We start from the raw sequence: 21,663 nt of genomic DNA on the forward strand, positions 1-21,663 counted from the left end.
TATAAATTAATGCTATACATACTGGCATGTATGACTGTTGAAAACAATGGGCAGTTACAGGAAGCCCAGTCATTTCTGAACTGTACTCACCATGCCCTACTTTTGGTGTGTACATTTTGGTGTGTACCCAGTGAGACTGAAAGGATAACTGATTACCGCATTATATCATATGTACATATACACAAACATTTAAGATATTGTCTAGCATGATTTCCAGCTCTCTGATTAGTCATCTGTAACACGAGGCATGCAGAAGGGCAGATGGAAGTTTATGGTTTGAACAGGTTTCTTTCAGATGATTGATTATAGCCTAAAGGTTTAGCCATTTGTATTTTCCAGCAAAAATAAAACAAAACCATCAAAAATCCATACTTGGTTGGGGGAAGGGGGAGTGAATAGAGTTATCTGTGGAGAAACAAGTATCATAGTGAAATTATGTAAGACATCACTCGTAGGCCTTGTTCTTCAGGAACTGTTTGCTGTTGTAGCACCACTGTTGCTTTTATGCAAGACATCACTAGTAGGCCTTGTTCTACAGGAACCGTTTGCTGTTGTAAGACATCACTAGTAGGCCTTGTTCTTCAGGAACTGTTTGCTGTTGTAGCACCACTGTTGTAAGACATCACTAGTAGGCCTTGTTCTACAGGAACCGTTTGCTGTTGTAAGACATCACTAGTAGGCCTTGTTCTTCAGGAACTGTTTGCTGTTGTAAGACATAACTAGTAGGCCTTGTTCTTCAGGAACTGTTTGCTGTTGTAGCACCACTGTTGCTTATTTTTCAGGTCTGCTGGTTCTAAAAATAAGTTTTACTTTTTTTTTCTACCTTCAGAAAAAGCTCTGGAAAGGCCTGTCCTTGATTCTCTCTCAGTTTCAGATGTCACAGAAAACTCCATGAGGCTCACATGGACAGTTAAGAAAGGAATACTAGATTCTTTAATTATTCAATACAGGGACTCTCAGAACGAAACCCACAGGGAGACCATCAGTGGAGATCTACTAACTACTGTCATCTCTGGTTTAAAGCCTTCTCAGGAATATGTGTTTAATGTGACTGGCATTTCTGGTGGAAGGAGCACTGGTACACAGCTGGCAAGAGGAAAAACAGGTAGAAAATGGGTATTATGAATAATTTCCAAGGAAAGGTTTTGCTGAACCTCTACAGTCATTCTTTTTATGCAGTCCAGATAATGTTTGTGATTAACAGTTTGCATATAAGATCTACATGGCACTCCTTTTTCTTTTAAATAACTTATTGTTTTAAATTACAGGGCAAGCTATGAATATTTTATTTATCTAACAAATGTGATATAAATGCACATATATCACAGAATGGAAATCTGCATCACTCTTCTGTTAGCAGGATGACGGACCATTTATCATGAAGTATTCATTACAAATATTCTAACATTTAATGCAACCATTTTAAGTGCACACAGAAGTTGTTAAACCACACAGTTGAATTTTACATTTTAGGTGTCTCTAAAATATGAAGACTCACACTGGACAAAAATGTCCAGAGCTGTGTTGAAGAATTTATATCTTTCAGTAGTCTGCCATTATGAAAGGTAAGGCCCCTTTGTCACAAAGGCCAGGATTCATAGACATGTGCTGTGTGCCTCAGCAAGGCTTGTGCCATTAAGTGGCAATACACTGCAGTATGCGGCACACATGCATTTCTAAATAGTGGCAAGCTATGTGACTAAGCAGATAATGGTGCGAGAATGCTAGAATCACAGCAAGACTAAAGAACTATAAGGCAACCAGAGCAGAAGAAGCGGTAAGTTGTGGATTAAGGTAGTGCCCAAGAGCCAGCTAAAGTGGATGTTGCGATACCTAATGGCATCAGATAGCACAAGTTCATGCATGAAACAGCACCCTGTTGTCAAGTGTAGCAGGTGCAAACACCTTCTGTCATGTGTGCAGTAACCTGGACATTTATTGGCTCATGAAAGGGGAGTATAGTACAGCAGGAAAGCATAAATGAAAAGCAGTTGGGGAAGGAAAGTCACATTTTGGAGAAATAAGTACTCCAATTAATAATTAGGGTCACATTTTCAAAATTCCAATCACATAAGATCAGCAAAAAAAAAAAATTCTAACATTCACATTAGTGAAAACCCAAAACACCAAACTTCCCAAAGTCTGCAAAAAGAAAACAATGTTCTTTTGTGATCATAAACCCAAACACATTGTGTAATACTGAGACCTAACTTGTCTGAATAGCGGTACTGCTTCAGAAAGGTTTTTTCCCTAAGGTAGGGTATTGAATTAGGGTTGGGGGAGGGGCAGGGGTAGGGTCAGGATGCATTACTTAGATGGACGGAGGTCTTTGAGTGCACCACTTTAGTAATGCATGCAAACCCAACCTTACTCCTTACCTTAAAAAACCTTTTCAGTAATGCTACCACTGCACAAGACAGCTCAGAAACCTTTGACATGTAAACATTCCCTTACTCAACCCTAACTCTAATCTTAGCCTGAAAACTTCACACACATATAGTAAATCTAGCCCCTTACCTAAACCTAACTCTAACCTTAGCCTTTAAACAAAACACATGGATGCACACTCCCAACTCTACTATAAACCTGCTTACCTCTTTTGATAGTACGGGCATTCAGCAACACAGATTGTCGGTCAAACATTCAGAAAAATGTCCATGCACTTCAATTTATGAAGAAATAAAAGTTGAATAAAGAATATGGGAGCCATATATGTATGGCTGTATGGCAAGAAAATATCAACAGCTAAAAATATCTAAACACAAATCTGAAGTTACACCACAAAGGGTACATGCCCTTTCCCCCTGTTGTGCGACCTCAGAGTTTGCATATATAATTAGCAAGGGGCGTAAGGGGATTTGCTCCCCTGCAAAAGCATTAGTTTAGGTTGTGGTTAGTTTTTGACAATTTTGTGTTTAGATATTTTTAACTGTTAATATTTTGAACTTTAGATATTTTTTGTCAAGATTTAAACTGCCAATATTTAGGTGTTTAGATTTGTGTGTGTGTTTGTTTAGAGAGAAGGGGATGTTGGAAAGAAAAGCTGACAAATGGTAATCTGTGGAGATACATGAACAAACACAAATAGTACAGACAAATAGGGATGGATGTGCATACAAGAGGAGGGAGAGAGACGGACAGAGACAGATGAGCTCAGCCGAGACAAGAAGAAGGTGGGCAAATGGTGATGGAGAGGACTGGTGGTGTACAATGGGATGACTGTGGCACAATAGGATGGTGGTACACCCAGACATTAGTGGGGGATACGGACAGCATGCTGGCTAACAACTGATACAAACAGGTGTCAATTAGACCCAAAAGATGGTTCAGATAAGTCAGACTGTGTGGTGATATGGGTTACACCCTGCTGTGGTGGCTTTAATGATAGGGGACTGCTGTCTGAGGCTGGTTGAATATATCTGCTATGTGCTCTGGCAGAGCAATGGTGGTAACTACCCAGCAGGCTGCGTTACTATCAAACACCTCCCACATATCCACCCACACTGATGATGAGGCTATAGAACACGGTTGAGCCATGCTACCTGCCTGGAAGAGTTTTGGACTCCCCACCTTCCACACCACTCTACCCTCTCAGCTGCTACAGGCTGATGTTCCTGTGACTCCCCACCTTCCACACCACTCTACCCTCTCAGCTGCTACAGGCTGATGTTCCTGTGACTCTCCACCTTGCACACCACTCTACCCTCTCCGCTGCTACAGGCTGATGTTCCCCACCTTCCACACCATTCTACCCTCTCAGCTGCTACAGGCTGATGTTCCTGTGACTCTCCACCTTGCACACCACTCTACCCTCTCAGCTGCTACAGGCTGATGTTCCTGTGACTCCCCACCTTCCACACCACTCTACCCTCTCAGCTGCTACAGGCTGATGTTCCTGTGACTCCCCACCTTCCACACCACTCTACCCTCTCAGCTGCTACAGGCTGATGTTCCTGTGACTCCTTGGCTTCAGGACCTGCAAGTGGGACACGTAGTGAGGATGACAACATTACTAAAGGTGCTTCGCCATGGTTGAAAGAATATATTACTGCACAGTTGGTAACTCTCACACTGACCTTGCCATACTGAAAGTCTGTACTCTGCACATGTTGCGAGACACAAGGGACAGAACAGACATTTGACACAGGTGGAAGGGAGATACAGGACTTCATAGGAAAACTACAGTTCAGAGCAGCAAATAAAAACTCTTCTGTCTTGGACTTATGGATGGACAAAAAAAGTTTTTTTTTTCCTTCTTTTGTTTGCAGCTGTGGTATGTTGCTTGATACTGTAACAAGAGACTTGTTACAATATACATTACCACACACAAAGTACTTCAGCTCTTTAGTACTAGCCACAAACGCAATATCGGTATTCACTTCTGAATGCTACTACTGCACTTCCACAATGTCAGCACCTGCCGATCGTGCCTCTAACACCTTTTGTCCAGGGCAGTCATCCCCTTCACTCACCCTAACAATGCCTCTGGTATGCTTGGCAGCAGATGTAGGACAGCATGGCTGCAGACCATAACTAAGCTACAGCCCCACATGTATGTACAAAATAGCAAATACCCTACACGGAGACTACAGATTCCTAACTAATTCTTAGTGCAACCTTAGAGTAACCCATAATATGCAGCAGTGCCCAGTAAGATAGACAAGAAATAGGTATGATAGAGAGGCATTCTCCCACAGTAGCTCACAAAGTCATAAAATATCAGGATTTATAGGCAGAAATGAGGACACCATGGAAGAAAGATACCCAGACAGTTCCAGTAGAAGTAGGAGCACTGGGTCTAATAAAAAAGAATCTACAGTCGTACTTAGAGATGCTACCAACACATTTAACCCTATATGAATTACAGAAAATGGCAATTCTAGGCACATTGTGGATGCTAAGAAGAGCACTCTTGCCTAACATCAAAGATTAAAACAATACTAATTTCATGAACTCTAATCATACCTGACTTAGGACTGGGGTCCACTCCAGTCATGGCATTAGAAGCCCAAAAGACTTGGAGGAATTAAAAAAAGAGTAGCCCACCTTGCATGTCCTGGTATACATTAGAGGAAATAACCTTTATTAGAAATACAGATCTGAATGATAGAAAAAAAAGCTAAAATTACACTTTGAAAAATAGTAGCAACTTCAATTCCTTACTTCACCATTTGGGCTTTTTCTACCTAACCTTCACTTCTCACTACTGAAAGATCTTCAGGATCATGAATCCACAGATCATCATACTGCCACCTGCATTGCTCACTGGTCTTGGATGTGCCATTAGCCTCGCAAAGCAACTGGCATGCCCAAGACTAGTGAGGCTACTAACATGCCCAATATCAGTGAGCATGCCACAGTCTCCGTAAGGAACTCACCAACATCACCATGCATGCACCTTATGAAATGGACAAGGACTCAAACAGATGAAGCCATGTCCAAACCAGAATTAATGGACATGCTCCACCTCAGGAAATCCAAATCGCTTAGAGCCACACACTCCAGGGACTTAAACCTCAGCACAGAAATAAATAGGACATGCTGGAGGGACAGATTCATATCCCCCTCACTCTGGAACAAAATCCCTCTTCAAGAGAAATCTTGGATCTCTTCTGTGTCCCTACTATCTTCTGTGACCTACTATACAGAGGCACAGTCAACTAATCTGCCAAACACACTCTGGCTAGGCTTATAAATGCCCTAGGGCAGACAGCCTAGTATCAACCTATGAACCTATGATGAGGTCCAATCAGCTACTCTGTGAACCAGCTACCCAACAGGTACAGCATTATCTTGTTCTCCTTGGAAGACCAATCAGGTGCTCTCTGATGGTATTATAGAGTCAGCAGCAAATGCATAGGAAAATAAGATTGTGGCCTAGGATTATTAAGAAAATGTGAATTCTTAATTATGAGCAGTGCAGCCTAGAGAAGCCATGAAGCATGTTACAGAGACACAAGCATGCAGGAGTCCTTGCTCACTGTGTGTTGCTGACATGCTGTGTATATTTTATCTGGTGGTCCATTTATTGGAAGTGGGTATGAGTGCTGGAAAATTTGCAAAGGTGGGACAAACCAAGTAGTAAGTGATCTGCTTTCCCTTGAAGGAGGCAGGGAACATCTGGTCACACTGTAAGACAGACCTTTAGGAAAGAATAGCCTGACTCTCACCTATGAGTATGTTCCTGGATGAGGAGGAATGAAAATTATATTTGAGGCACACAGGAAAGTGCTGGACACTACTTCTCTGTACCCAAACAGGCTCCTCAAATCATTTCTTATACTGGGGTTCCATCTCCTCTTATCTTCATCGCTTGTTTGCCTGGTTGACATAAGATCCAAAGAAGAAGGTAGTAAAATAGAGGGAAGCTGCCATTCAGAATCCATAGGCAAGGAAAGCACTGCTCAGTAGTCTCCTGCAAAAGAAAAAAAAAACACGTCTATACAACACACATTTCAGGGAGCTACTGTCTTTTGTCAGGTCAGCAGTCCCAGTAACAGATTATAATGATTAAACATGACCCGTTAATTAGCAAATTTTATTTTAGGACTACTTTTAACTTCACTCAAACATCCTTTAACGGGATATATAGAGATGAGAGGCTTGTACTAAGCAACATGTCTCTCTCTCTCTGACTTGATTACCCAATTTATGAATGACTTCTCAAAGCTATACTTTAAACTTAAGTGACTCAGTAGATCGATCAAAGATTTTTTGGCTATTCGTGTAGTCTTGAAGCACTATGTTTGCTACACGTGGATTCACACCTCTTTGCTAGAGGTAATATATATACTAATAAAAATAGGTTGCACTGTGTTACTGTAGAAAGTTTATGGATATTCTGAAAATGAGGAAGCATTATTACTGGATGCAGAAACTTGCAACACATGTATGACATTGATGATGTCTGAACTCCTTATATACTTGTGTGCGCATGCACACACACACACACACACACACACACACACACACACACACACACACTTGCATGTCTTTAGGAGCTGTCTCTTTTGTTATGATATACTACACATTGTAAAAAGTATGTTTTCTAACCTATGATGCAAACTAAACAACGGCTTTACAGACCTGATAAATATATTTTATGTACTATGGTTCAATGTTGGTCTTAACAAGTTAAGGATTACAGTCTGTCAGAATGCATTAAAAATAAAATGGCACCTTGGCAAACAAGGTGTTTACAAGACCCTTATAGCCGCTAAAGCCCCAGCTGCTAGAATTCCACTAGCTCACAGTGTGGGGTTTGAGCAAATGATTCCCTGTCCAGCCACCTGATCGAGTATGTGCTTGAACTCGAATGTCAGTTCAGGGACACAGCTGCCATAACAGTAGGATGCCATCAAAGTATTGTTGCATAAATGGTAAGTGGGGAAGGGTAATGTGGGAGGTATTTTAGGGAGGGGAGGGGGATTTTAGGTTTAGGGAGAGAGAAGTAGTAGTTTTTAGGGTTAGGGTCAGGGTATTCAATGAGATAGTTAGCTTACTAGTTGTGCAGGAAATCTGGGGTGATGGGAGTTAGGGCACTTGCCAACCCAAGCAAGTGGCAGCAGGGAAGTGTTTTGCAAGGTTTACTATGATAATATCGATGAACAAAACAATTTCCAAGTAAGATACCAAACCACAACCACGAAAAAAAAATGCAACAAATTACAATGTTGAATCAGCTGAATGAATTCAGCTGATTCAACATTAAAATGGAACACATCACATGGTGTCTGTGTAGGAGCATAAAAACACTAAACTCCTACACCTAAGATCAAGTTTTTGCAGGGGGCAAGCCCCCCTGCACCCCCTGCTAACTATATATCCCAACTCTGAGATTGCAGTACATTGAGGAAATGGATGAATTTCCCAAACTGCACTGTACCACGATCTCTGACAGTACTTCGAGTTCATATCAGCGAATGCGCAGTGCATTTGCTGATATGAACTTTCGACACGGAGATGCTCAGCACGATGGACATTGAACAATCCAACGTTCAAGTGTTCCATCTGCAGATAATCTACGTTTGTGATTTTCATGGTAAACCATTTTGCAAGCTAATGGTACTCAAGCATTGTAGTAAACACAGTGTTTTTATTTAGGACCTTTAATCCAAAGCACCCTTTTCCATCATGACAAAGCCAAGCAGATTACCAAACAGGCAAGGGCTGTAAACAGAACAGTAAGCAGAGAATCATAAGGTGATCAAAGCCATGCACAGCAGACATATATGTCACTGATAACACCTACAAAAATATACGTTTCATTAACAGGGCAGTATGATCGTTTTAGAATTCAATCTCCCTGTTAAGATATCTTTGCTTCAACACAACCTGAAAATTGTGGTTTGATTTTTTTTTTATATAAATTATTAAAATTAAGGTCTGTAGATCTTGGTCTGAAAGGTGTTTGCACTATAAGAAGAGATGAGCGACATTCGTTTAGGATTTACTTGTCTATAAATAGAAATGCAGCACATCCAATGGTTACCTTTCCAATCTTTACCCAAAGTCACTACACAGTGACAATGTGCCAGAGGACTGAAGGTGGTCACTGTCATGGCGCTCTACAGCAGAGGAGGTGGTAGAGACCCAAGAAACTCCAGATCCATAAACCTGACCAAAGTAGAAGGGAAAGCCATGGACAAGATACTGAGGGGAAAGCTAGTTGGTTTCCTAGGGAACAGCAGCCTGCATGATAAGTACTGAGACTGGATTATGGAAAGCATGTCATGTCAGTCCATCCTGATTCCGTATTATGAAATGGTTACAGTGAAACCTGGTCGATGATGTCAACCTTAAGTTTAATTCAGTCTCGGTGAGAAGACTGACAGACATAATAAACGGGCTTTGGGAAGTAGAGAAGCTATGGCTGTACTTATGTCCTCCTAGGGAAGAGACTGAGTGTGTTTGCTCATGTGGCTTTTGCTTGGGCATATTATGTTTGAATGTTGAAATCGCTGTGTTTTTAGTGCAAGTGCATGGATTAGGGTTGAATTAATGTAGAGAAAGAGCAACACAGAAAAATCCATCTTAAAGTACATTTTCTTCTTTCTGAGTTAGTGTCATATCAAATTACTATACATAAGGGAAGGGGGGGGGGGCTTGCCCTCCTACAAGCAATGCTGCTGGATGTGTTCGGTTGGATAGTGTTTAAATCTTTTTAAAAATGAGCACATGCTTATTCCAGCTATTGCATTTGTGGATTTCATGGAAAAGAAATGCAATCTCAAATAAATGTAGTAGAATGAAAAAGTAGTGGTTAGAGGAACTATATGAAAGGAAACCAAATGATTTCTGGGTTTCCACTGGGATTGGTCATGGGAACAGTACTTGTCAGCACCTTTTATTAAACATCATAGAAAGTACTGTTCTACTATCATTGTCTTCATCTTCATCAAATAGCTGATGATGATAGTAAAACAGAAGATGTAGTCTAAAAAGGAGAGAAAATATTTAATGGGAATTGAGGAAACTGACATAGATGGCTGAGAAGTTGCATCTAATGTTTATTGCGGAGAAGCGAAAAGTACTTCATATGGGATCTAATAATCCCAAAGGTGAAGTTTAATTTAGTAGGAGTGGCTACAAAAAACTTAGCTCAAGAGAAAAGATCTTGATGTATAAGTAACATTAAAAAAATAGAAAAAAAAAGGGAACATGTGCAACACAAGCTATTTGCAACCAAGACTGTTAATGTGGAGGGCTATATCCCGCAGTGAATGTGCTACAAGGACAGTGAGGTAATACTAACACAGTTTATAGCCCCTATTCACGACAGCGCTGGGCTAGAGTAATATATTCAGTTATGTTGCCCATACAAGGATAAAGATACTAGAGTATTAAATGAAATGAGAACAGGAAGTATAAAGATAGTTTATGGGAATTACCTCGACTTTGCAAAAAGAGATGCATGCTGTGCTTTTAGTGTAAGTGCATGGATTACAATTGAATTGATGGACAGAAAGAACAAAACTGAAAAAAATGCATCTTAAAGTAATTTCTATTTCTTTGAGTTAGTGTGATATCAAATGTTTATATACAAGTGAGGGAAGGGGGAGAGCCAACCACTGGGAGTTAAGGAGGGGGCTTGCCACTCCTGCAAGCATTGCAGGTACTTGGGGAGCAGTGTGATAGTGTACAGCTGAGGGCAAAAGACAACGATAGGGACAGGGCACAGAGAATTGAAGGCAGGTTCTCAGATTAAGTGCATGGAGTTCAAACTAAGCGTTGGAAAGTATTTTTCATGGAAAAAGTAGTGAAGAAATGAAACAAGTTACCTGGGCAGTTAGTGGACTGCAACATCAAACAGAATTTCAAGAACATTTGAAACAGGTAGTCAATTAAGAGAAGGAACACAGAATGGGAATTAGAAATACTAGGTACAGAAATAGGTCAGACTATAAAGGCTACCTGTCTTTTTTGCCATCACAGCTATATAATGTAATGTAATTAGTTTTCAACTGAATTCTCAATTTGGTTTTATGAAAATTCCACTTTCTTGTGACCAGATCACTGGATTGGTGTGAATCTAAAGTATTTAGTTTACCCCCAGAATGCGTAGCCTTGTAGTAGGATATATTAGTTAAAGGGGTGCAAGGAGTGAACCTACTGCAAGGGGTTATAATGTGCTTTTCCCTCACTTCACCCAGGTTTGTAGATTCAAATGTGTTTGATGAAACACGCTTGATCAATCAGAATTCCCTTAAAAATGAATCAGGTACATGTACCAGAATCAATGTAACCTTTGTCTGTTATACTCCACGTTATAGCTTAATGAGTAACTATGAGTCTGAAGTTAACACTTCTAGCTGATTTACAAGGTCTAATGCATTTCCAGCCCCTGTGTTGACTGGTCTGGGGACATAACGCAAAAGACATGGTATGTGCCTTTCTACAGAAGGCAGAACAAGACAAATTGATTTAACAGATTGCAATTAATTGTTTATTCTTTGAAGACAGATATTTTAAAATAAATACAAGAAACAAAATTTAATGATAATGAACAGTTTTTTTTTTCAATTACATCATTACATTCTCAGCTTCTTCAGCTATAGCTCATGAAAGGGTTGAAAAATTTGGTCACCTCAGCATCTCAGACGTAACTGAGGACTCCTTCCATGTTCGATGGATGGCCCAGGTCAGGGCATTTGACTCCTTTATTGTCTTGTACAGGGACTCAGCAGGCATCTCAGCATCCCAGCAGAAGAAGGTACCTGGTAACCTTCGCACAACAGTCATCAAAGGTTTGCAGCCCAGTACCAAATACAACGTCACCTTGTATGGGGTGCACCGAGGCAAACGCAGTGTGCCCCAGAAGGCTGCTGCTATTACAAGTAAGATAGATAATCTCACTTCTTTTACAGGATTCTCCTTTCTTAGCTCTCCTTTCAATCTGCCACTGTTCATACCACCTAAAAACATCATTCTCATGTTCCATTTATTCCATTTCACTGCTTCAGGGAACTGTAACATTTCTTTAGCATTTGAAAGTTAGAGGCAACTTATTCAGACTTATGAAGAGGGCAAACAGTCAAGGCATTACTTAAAGGGACCAGTAATGCTTGGTGTGCTTCATATTTCATCCTACATTACTAATTTGTGTATGGTAACTAGGTATCTTAAAAGCACTGCCAACACTCATATGGTTTGCTTTTATCCATGGCTTTGCTTCTCTCAGTTCCATCTATATAGGTACCGTTTGCTCTGTCTTTTTCAAAATGCAGCACTGGAGAGTCTGTATTTTGAGGCTGAAACATCCAATCAAGGCTTTGTTATCTATTCTCATCTCATTGTCAACTGACCTTTGGTGGTGAATGCATGTCTGTTTTCAAGAGCTGATCAGAAAGACATTGTCACTCACTGAATACAGCATGAGTGCTACTTACACTTTTACGTTTATTCAGCCTTGGTTATGTAATGTGAAAATATGTGCGCTGTTCCATGCCAATATATCACTTTTAAGTTTTTCAATCAAGTTTTATGAGAGACATTATCATTTCTTAACTAAGCAAAGTACAATTTAAGAATAAATGGTGGAATTAATTTGCAGTGCGATGCTGTTTCAATGAACGTGTAGAATGACAACCATGATTCATACATCATAGGTAGCAGTCTATTTGTGTTGCATAGATATACATTATTTCATAAATTCCAGTTACACAATAATAGGGCAGAAGTGTCAGAACCATGCAATAAATGTGGAGTTACTTTACAATATGTATGTATGTAATCAAATTAAAGTGAATTGAAATTAGTCTGAGTCAATAGGAAAATCTGCCACAGTTAACAGCTATATACCTAAATGACTTAGTGTCTTGCAGCAACAGAACCGTTTTATGCCAAGTGTACTTCTCAGCTCATCTAATACATTTTCAATGTCAATTAAATTATGGCTACTGTGATGCCCATGCCCTGGCCCAGCAATCAAGGAGCCTCAATCCTCATCACTAACACCAGCTGAGTCGTCTCTAGGAGGAGGGGATAATAAAAACACACAGTACAGTAAAGTACAATTTAAGTGCAAGAGAGATCACAGAGTCAGTGGGGGCTGGTTGCTCCTTGCTCAGTCAGTCCCCCAGTACCCCCCCCACAGGCACAGGTCCAGCAGTCAGGTCTCTAGCTCAGCTGGCAAGCTCTCCCCCTCTGCTCCTGTCAACCAGTGCTTCGTGTCCCGTGCAAACACAGCACACACACACACACACACACACACACACACACACACAGACCACACCACAGACCTGGCTGGGACTGGGAAAAGGCTGGCACTGGTGGTCCTCCCCCCCTCCCCCCCTACCCTCGACCACCCAACGTAATTCCAATACCACCCAGCTATCCTTAAAGCTAATATCAGATCCTTAAGTAACTATTTATCATATTTATATAATATGACTAATAATCAAGGCTATAACAGTCAAGGCTTAATTTGGAGTGACTTAGACAGTACAATCTGTAAATATGTAATGTACTTTAGAGGTTAAATTATTTCTACATAAACCAGCCACAGGTAAAGGTTTTTAAAATATTTAACAATAAATAATTAAAACACAAGACAATACTACTGCACCACAGAGATATCTAAGAGTTCGGAGATCACACAGAAACTTAAAACAATACAGTAGGAACAGGTCTGATGTCAAAGAAAAACACAATCTAGCTTTCTAATCTTTAGATAATCTTAAGAGAAAACACAGTGCTATAATCTTACTTACATACATAAAGAGCAAGCAGTGCTGGGTTAGATGGCCAAGATCAAAGTGTTCCCAGTCTCTAACTGAACAATAGTTTTTAAACACTAACCAACAGCTCTGCTGAGGCCCTCCCAAATTACATCATTTTGACACTTAGGTATTCTCAGGCCACAAACTGCATTATTTAGCAAGCTAACACCTGTTCAGGAAACTACAACAATACAAGGCATTTCACATATACACTCTAGCAGAAACCAGAGCAATAAAGCACCTTCTACATGTAAATTCTGGCCCTTAACTTTAACCTTAAAACAATGGGCATGAAACCTTCATCCAGACCCACTGGAGCCAAATTGTAAAACATCAAAGAGATTCATAACATCTTTCCAACTTCAACAGGCACATTTGAAATCCTTGGCTTGGTATTGCTTACAGCAGATGGCAATGTTGCAATGTTGCAACAATCTTGATGTTCACATTTTACAGTGTTTTCTTTCATTTAAAAACACAAGCCTGTATTTTACATTTATTTATACAGTTGATAGAGTTGACCAACAAACCTTTAGACAGTTAAGAAATGACACTAAGAAAGCTATACTCTCTGATAAAAGAAATTACTACCAACAATTCCAACAAACTAATCAAAACAACCCTCAAAAATTCTGGACTAGCATTAATCAATTACTCCACCCAGGTCATTCCACCACACCTAACCCTCAAAATACTGACCATACTTATCCCATGAATACAGCTAATACAATTAATACCTTCTTTACTAATACTATCCAAACACTAGCTAGTCAGTTATCACCTAATAGCTTTACTCTGCCTTCTTATAACTCTACCTCACCCCCACCGTTTCACTTGAAACCTGTACCAACTACATATATTCTAACCCTCATACAAAAACTAAAACCATGCTCTCCCTCAGCAGATCAACAACTACCTGCTGATTTCCTAAGGCTATCAGCCAAAGCTATAGATTATCCTATTTCCATTCTGATCAATAGGACTATTACTGAAGGTCACATACCTAGCTTATGGAAAGTCTCTCATATTATCCCCCTCCATAAAGGTGGACACTCCTATGAGCTCTCCAACTACCGCCCTATTGCCCTTCTTTCACCCTTGGCAAAGATCATGAAGAAATGTATCCATAGGCAATTACTTGACCACTTAACTCAAAATAACTTACTTTCCAGCTGTCAACATGGTTTCAGACCCTCACATAGCACCACCACCGCCCTTCTTTCCTATACAGATTGCATAAACAAAAAACATAACCTTAATAACATTTCTTCAGCACTATTCATTGACCTGTCCAAAGCATTTGACATGGTCAATCATCAGATTCTCATCAACATACTCAAATCCCTATCTTTAGATGCACCTACCATAAAATGGTTCCATTCCTACCTAGACAAAAGACAACAGGCAGTAATTTGGCATAAGACTCTTTCTACCCTTCAACCAGTTACCCTACGTGTCCCTCAAGGGTCCATACTAGGACCTCTCCTCTTCTCAATATTTATTAACGACCTTCATCTAGCCATCCCCCAAGCCACATGCATACAATATGCTGATGACTCCACACTAATATGCTCAGCCAAATCCACATATGAACTCCTCTCTCTTAACCAGAAGACATTTAACACAGTTGAACAATGGTTTACACAGTGTTGCCTTCTTCTGAACCCCCAAAAAAATGAAACTCCTCCTCTTTAATCCGACTCACAAGTCCTCTCCACTTGATTTCTCAGTTGCATCCACCAATGGTACCATTATATCACCCGAGCCAACCACCAAACTATTGGGTATCACCATAGATAACAATATGAACTTTGACACCCATAACAACAATACAATAAAAACTGTCAACCAAAAACTTGGCTCCCTCTATAGGATTAAACCTTACCTTTCCCCCACAGCTAGAACAACCATAGCTCACACTCATCTAATCTCTACTCTCCTCTATGCCTCACCTATTTTTACTAACCTTTCAAAAAATAACCTCAGCAAACTGGAAACTTCCTACAATAACATCGCTAGATTTGCAACAGGAAACCCTTACAGAACCCACCACTGCATAAATATAAAGCAGCTAGGATGGCTTGAACTACAAAATGTGATTAAATTCCATCAACTAACCATTACCCATAAAACTTTCTATAAACCATTCATTACTCCTATTCTATCTACCCTCATCACCCCATATACAAATCTGAAATCACTACATTCCTCACACAAAACGCTTCTACATACCTCTAAACCTAACAACAAGGCTGGTGAATCTCTCTTCTCTAATGCTGTTGGAAAAACTTGGAATCTTCTCCCCAGTGACCTTTCCTCTCTTCCCTCTCTATCACTCTTCAAAAATAGACTGAAACTCTACCTTACAAGACACTGGTTGTGCCCCTGTACTAAACCTGACTAGGCATCTATCCATCTGATTAAACTTAGCTCTGCTTATCCCAGACTACTTGTAACCTACTATATATTCTATTATAGATTTTTCCTCCTCAACTACTCTGTGTCTAGATTTATTCTCTTAAACTACACTGTGTCTAGTCTCTCTAAATACAAAGTATTCTCTTATACAAAATTTTTATTAGGACATTTTCTTGAATGGCTAACCATAGCTGAAATGTACCATGATTCCTGTTTACTGAAATGCAACAAACTGTAATGAATGAGATGAGTATCTGTAAATTTAGGTGTATTTGTAAATGTCTCGTATTATAAATGATACTGTGTTTTTTTGTGTTTGTTGGAGCTTTTCTCCTCGGGCCTCCACTGAAAATGGACATATATCCAGTTGGACTAGCCCGGTCAACAAATGTAAAATAAATAATAAATAAATAAATGTATCAAATTCTATTTGACTAGGCTGGGAGCTTTCACCCATCTTCCTCCAATCTTCACAGCTACCATACGTCCCTCTCACTGTCTGAGCATGTACCTGTAAATTTAGATGCTGGCAGTCAGTAATGTACCTCTAGAACTGCCACCATGCCACTGTCCACTAGAACGCTATAGGGCAGTACCTCCAACAGGAAATGGGTATCATTCAACAGACTTGAAGGGAACAACCATCACCAAAGTATTCCCTTTTGGTCATTTGGCTGATAAGTCCAGTATCCTGCAGTGGACTGCTTTTCATAGGTAACCAGGTGAAAATACTTTACGTCTTCTGTCCTCCTTACCCTGTCATAAAATGTCTGCCGTCAGCAAACAAACACTCACAGAATGCAGTAAGCTCACTTTCCCATACAGCTGAGAAAATGCACAGTAATTATAGTAGGAAACAGCAGATGGTGACAAAAAGCAAACATTTAGAAAAAGAAAAGTAGTAACTAGAAAATATAAACCACAGGACAAGATTGTTGCAACTTATAACATTTCTGCATTGTATTAACATTATTTAAAATGTGGCTCTATTTGTGTATTCATTTCACTTGTCGTGTTGTAAACTTTGTTTAAACAAAAAACCCCGAACTCTGCTTACATGGCTTCTTAAGCATTTTTATATGGTGTCCCTACTTCTATCCCAAAATAAGACTGTAGAGGCAGTAAACCGCTATTGTACTACATTTGCCTTGTTAATGATACCTTATACAACGGCCTAGGCAGTTGTCACTTTATCCTGATTTTCCACAGGCTAACTGGCACGGCATGTGAATGGGTTTGCTAAATATCAACTCTTTCACTCCGACAAATGCAGAATTTTCCATGAAAAAGATCTAACTATCCAACAGGATGTTAGAACTAAATTAAAATAAAAAAAAGAAGAAGAATCGTGTTTACAATCCTATAACAGAGTGAACCTGAAGGCATTATACATATGCTGTAGTAAACTGACAAAATTAAAAACGTAAGAAAATTATATTACAGCTCTAGTTTCTAACAGACAAAACACGAACACATTTCAAACATTTTCCCTTTGGCTTATGCTTGCCTGATGGCAGAAGAAGAGAAGTCTTAGCCTGCCTATTTGTAAGGGGCGTACTAATGTACCTTGTCCGTTATTACCTTCCCTCCTTACCTTTTTTCACCTGTCCTATGCCATCTTTAATGTGTCTGCGGATTTCCTCTCCACCATCTGTTCCAGTCATTCATTCCATGGGACTACAACCCTTTCTGTGAAAAAGCATCGTTGGAGATTCAGGGAATAGTTAGTCCCTACAACAGTCTGTTGCCCGTATCCCCCACATCTTCTCTGTTCAGAATGACCTTCTTAACCTCCCTTTCCACAGTCTTGTGCACCATTATCCTGTCCCCCATCACTGCTGCTTTCAAGTGAGAACCCCCCCTGCAGGTATTTCTTTTCCTTTATCCAACAGATCTTTCTGTAGTATTCCAGTACTTTGCCTTTTTATCTTTTTCCTTCCTTCTTATACCTTTATCTATTGCTCAAAGTACTCCATTGCTGTCCCATTTCCATGACTTGTTTACTGTCTCAGTTTGCTTCTAGACCCCTAGCCTATCTTTGAACACTTACCCAACAAAACATAATCCATTCTTCCAATATCTCATACCATTGTCTTTGTATTTTCGCCACTTCCCTACAATAAACCATACAGTAGGATGATCACTGATGGCAAATATTGCCTTAAACTGGATGTCCATGACTTACTTTTTACCAGTTAGGACATCAGCTAAAATTCTATCCATTCTGGTTCAGTGGTGCATCTTTTGGTTAAATTATTCATAGCACAAGACATAGAATTGAACGCCACTTCATTTCTAGACATGAGTTCAAATCTCCGTGTCTGCTCCTGGAAGATGTTGACTCCCAGTACCCCAGTAAGTACCGCACTCTTCTTCTACCCCATAGATTTAGTGTCCCTCTTTCTTTCCCAGTCCTTCATCCTCTGCCCTTGATATTGATGTACTGAGTCACTTCACCAGCTCTCCTCTGCTTCTGATGCCTTCACTGCCAGGGCACTTGACACAGCTTTTAGCCCCAGCTGCATGCTTACCCTTTCCTGATTTGGTGTTCCTCCTCCTGCTCTTCCTCTCATTTATGCAGACTGCTATTCCTTCTACTCCCCCGTTCTGTACAAACTATACCCAGGCAGCCTTATGTCCCAGCCTTTTTGTCACTGACCCATGCTTCTATGATAATAGCATTGTCCACCCTTTCTATCCTGCATCATTACTAGCAGTTTCCCAGCATCATGATACCCAGACCCCTTGCATTGAAATGTAAACCCACCCAGCCACATTCCCTTGCCTCTTAGAGTTCCACAGTTGCAGCTTTCTCTCATGGAATACATGGTTTTGTTTTAATGCTCGGTGTTACTGCCCCATGCCCATCACTGTATCATCTGTACACCACCCACTTGTACTCAGACTGCAGTCAGTGCCAAGGCTTTTACTCTCATTTGAGTTCTGTTTAAACAATTCTCCTTTAAAATTTTTGAATCAGTTTCCAGTTCTACTGGATTAAGGGTGTTTAAGGACAATATATTTACACATGGGTGAAATTAGGATACACTTCTGGGCAGTAGTACTAGCAGTAGGTGGCCATTTGTAATAGAAAGTAGTAGTAGATGGCCATTTGTCACAAAAAGAGATGGGTAGTAGGTGGCTATTTGTAACAAACGGAGGGCAATTTCCATGTCAAAACATCCATCCAGGGAATTAAACCTTAACATTAAGACCCTAAAAATGCCTAAAACCATGGCCATTAGCAAACCCCAGTTGTGCGAGTCTCAAATGATTTGCCCCCTCTAGCTTAATTTAAGTCAAAGCATGACTTGAGCCTGCTTTGTATAAAATACATAACCCCTCCACATACCCATTAGTCATTGCTTAAATGATATTTCTCATGTGAGATGTAAAGTCTTAAACTTCAGCTTGTGATCTGGCTCAGCCATGGAGAAATTTTATTACATGTTATACAATAGTTGAGGACGGCTACCTTCTTCAAAGAATCAGAATGGCAGAAACATGTTTCTTACGGTTATAAAATATTGAACTGTTTATCATTAAGGAGGTCCATTCAGTCAGCCAGATTCCTGAAACAGGGAATCCATCTGAAACACCCATACAACAGGGCTTGCTGCAATTACAAAAGTTGTAGCCAGTTCATAATCCATAGTAAGCAACAAATATCTTTTAAAAACAACAAACTATGTTCCACTGCATAATGCAGCTTACTGAAGCACTAACACCAATGAAATCCATATTATATCATTAAAAACAGGGACAGCAATGTAAAGTGCACAGATGCCACACTGCACAAATAACACAAATGTGCACAAACTCAGTGAAGGGATTTGTTACATACAGCTACCATACTTCGCCCGTGAAAGAAAACAATGCAATAAAAGTTTATTTATTTATTCAAAATATGAAATATTTTTCTTAAAATAAAAATTGTATAACAATAAATCTCTTTTTGAAGGTGGAGAAGACAGGATGTACTCTTAATGGTGTGCTCTGAATGTAGGATTTAAGCTTAACGACTGTTTATGTCTTTGTACTTAAAACTCTCTGGGGTGGGAAGTACATGCCATAACAAGTAAACTCAGCATTCTTCATAAGACAAAGTGATTTACTTGTTAAAATAACACCCACATATATGTAATACTTTACACATTCCTATATATTGCATTACAATGTGTAGTACATTAATTATTTTTGTTACTAGTCACATTACAAGCAAGTACACCATAGCAACTGAAATGGTATGATGTTAAAGCAATATAATGTTAGGCATCCATTTATGTGGTGTATCATAAAATGTACAAATACTGTTGTGCTACACTAGGAATGTCATATTCAATCCCCTGATATAGTAGCATTTGGCAACTTCAGTGTTTGCTGCTTTCTATATACTGCGTAACACTGTGGTATAGCACTGTGAAGGAGTATATCAATAACTACAGTACATGTTAGTACAGAGTAACAATTAACAGAATGTGCTATGTCATAGGATTCTACCACACCTCAACACACTGTGTGATATGAGGTGAAGCCAAGTGCCTTAAACACCCAAGGCATCATGCTATCCTAAGATAAAGAGGGTGCTATACACATTACACAAAAAAATGAAATACAAAACAAATGCAAGCACTGTGTTTCCACCCATGGCAATAGTAAAGAGTACCATCACAGCCAGCAAGGGCTGCCAAGTCTGACCAACCGACTTCTCAGATTCTTGTTGCTCAGAGTACAATCCAACAAACTATGTTAGCAGAAGCCAGTGTCTATATGGTTCAGTATGGAGTAACATTACAATGCTGCACAGCAGTTAACAATACAGTATAAATGATGTTAGAGTATGATATAATATAAAGTAACAGTGTTATCATACTGTATAACCTTTGGCAGGTTTATAAAGTGGTTTATATGGCCACTGTAGAGGTGTGTGGCATGGTAGCTCACTGGGAAACCAAAATCTGTGCTCTGCAGAGACTATCTGCACATACTTAAGACTCATTTCTAACATTACTCTCTTTCTTTCTAGGTGACTAATTGCATTCATAACCACTAACATCTTTAAGCACACTATTGATGTGTTAAAACAGAGAGCTGCATTTCATTTTCTGTCCCCAAGCAACTAATTCTTTTTTTGTCCATAGGCTACACAGTGAAGAGAAAAAGCTGACACATCAACCATTTTCATGATTTTATTTTTATTCCACCTTTTCAGGTACAGGGCATTTTCTGGCCAGTCAGAATGCAACATTGGAGAATCTGTATTTGTGGCCAAACCACGGAAACTAAGCTGTGTCTCTCCATATTTGCTACCTACTACTACTATGAACTGTGAATGTTTGACTTTTAACCTATGCCATCTCAAAAATAATATTTTAGAATTTATTAAAAAGACCTGATGATTGACATATATAGGTACTGTGTAATTTCACTGCACTATGATATACGATTATATGGTAACCATTTGAAATGTTGGGACCGGCTAGAGTGAGTCCCAAAATGCAAGACTGGATGGCCAAAAGATCAGACTTCCATATACTAAGTCTGAGATGCTCTCTAGGGTCTGATAATCTCAGAGTTGGAATATATAAGGGGTATGGGGGGCTCCCCCCCTACATGAAGGAGTGCAATGGTGACCCACCATTCTGCAAAAAATAAATAAATTAAAGTTTAAAGGAAACTAACAATTTTTTTTAAGATTTGCTCTTCTTTTGTGTTTTTGGTCCTTTTTTTTATTGTCAGCACTCTGCATTTCTGGTGCCAACATTTCAATAGGGTGCCATGATATATTGCCAGCTTTATATAATAATTTTAAACTCATGTTCCTTTGACACAAGTTGCTAAACCTTAGCAGCAGATTAAGGCAGCAGAACAAGTTACCTTCTGTACAATTTTCCCAGGTCTGTTCTGATTCTGGCATTTGTGTCTTGCTGAAAAAAGACATGGCACAATCTTGTGACATTTTAGCAGGAAAAACGTTCTTAACTTTGCATTAACTGTTACAAAATACAATGTAAGAGTAATTTGA

At 39.6% G+C, this 21,663-nt stretch overlaps 1 protein-coding gene across 5 annotated transcripts in view; it reads left to right on the forward strand.

Annotated features, from left to right (window-relative positions):
• LOC122811371 (tenascin-like) overlaps nt 1–21,663 on the forward strand; it is a 641,082-nt gene that overhangs the window by 479,209 nt on the left and 140,210 nt on the right. For 3 of the 5 annotated variants that reach the window (XM_044083170.1, XM_044083173.1, XM_044083175.1), the window contains 2 exons: nt 830–1,105; nt 11,043–11,336. The exons of 1 other annotated variant lie outside the window; for it this stretch is intronic. In XM_044083170.1, coding sequence (XP_043939105.1) covers nt 830–1,105; nt 11,043–11,336 — 570 coding nt within the window. The remainder of the gene's footprint in view (nt 1–829; nt 1,106–11,042; nt 11,337–21,663) is intronic. One more of the 5 variants, XM_044083171.1, reaches the window with a different exon arrangement.

The sequence above is a fragment of the Protopterus annectens genome, chromosome 9.part0 (genome assembly GCF_019279795.1).
Source record: "Protopterus annectens isolate FY-2018-M chromosome 9.part0, PAN1.0, whole genome shotgun sequence".
Taxonomy (NCBI): Eukaryota; Metazoa; Chordata; order Ceratodontiformes; family Protopteridae; genus Protopterus; species Protopterus annectens.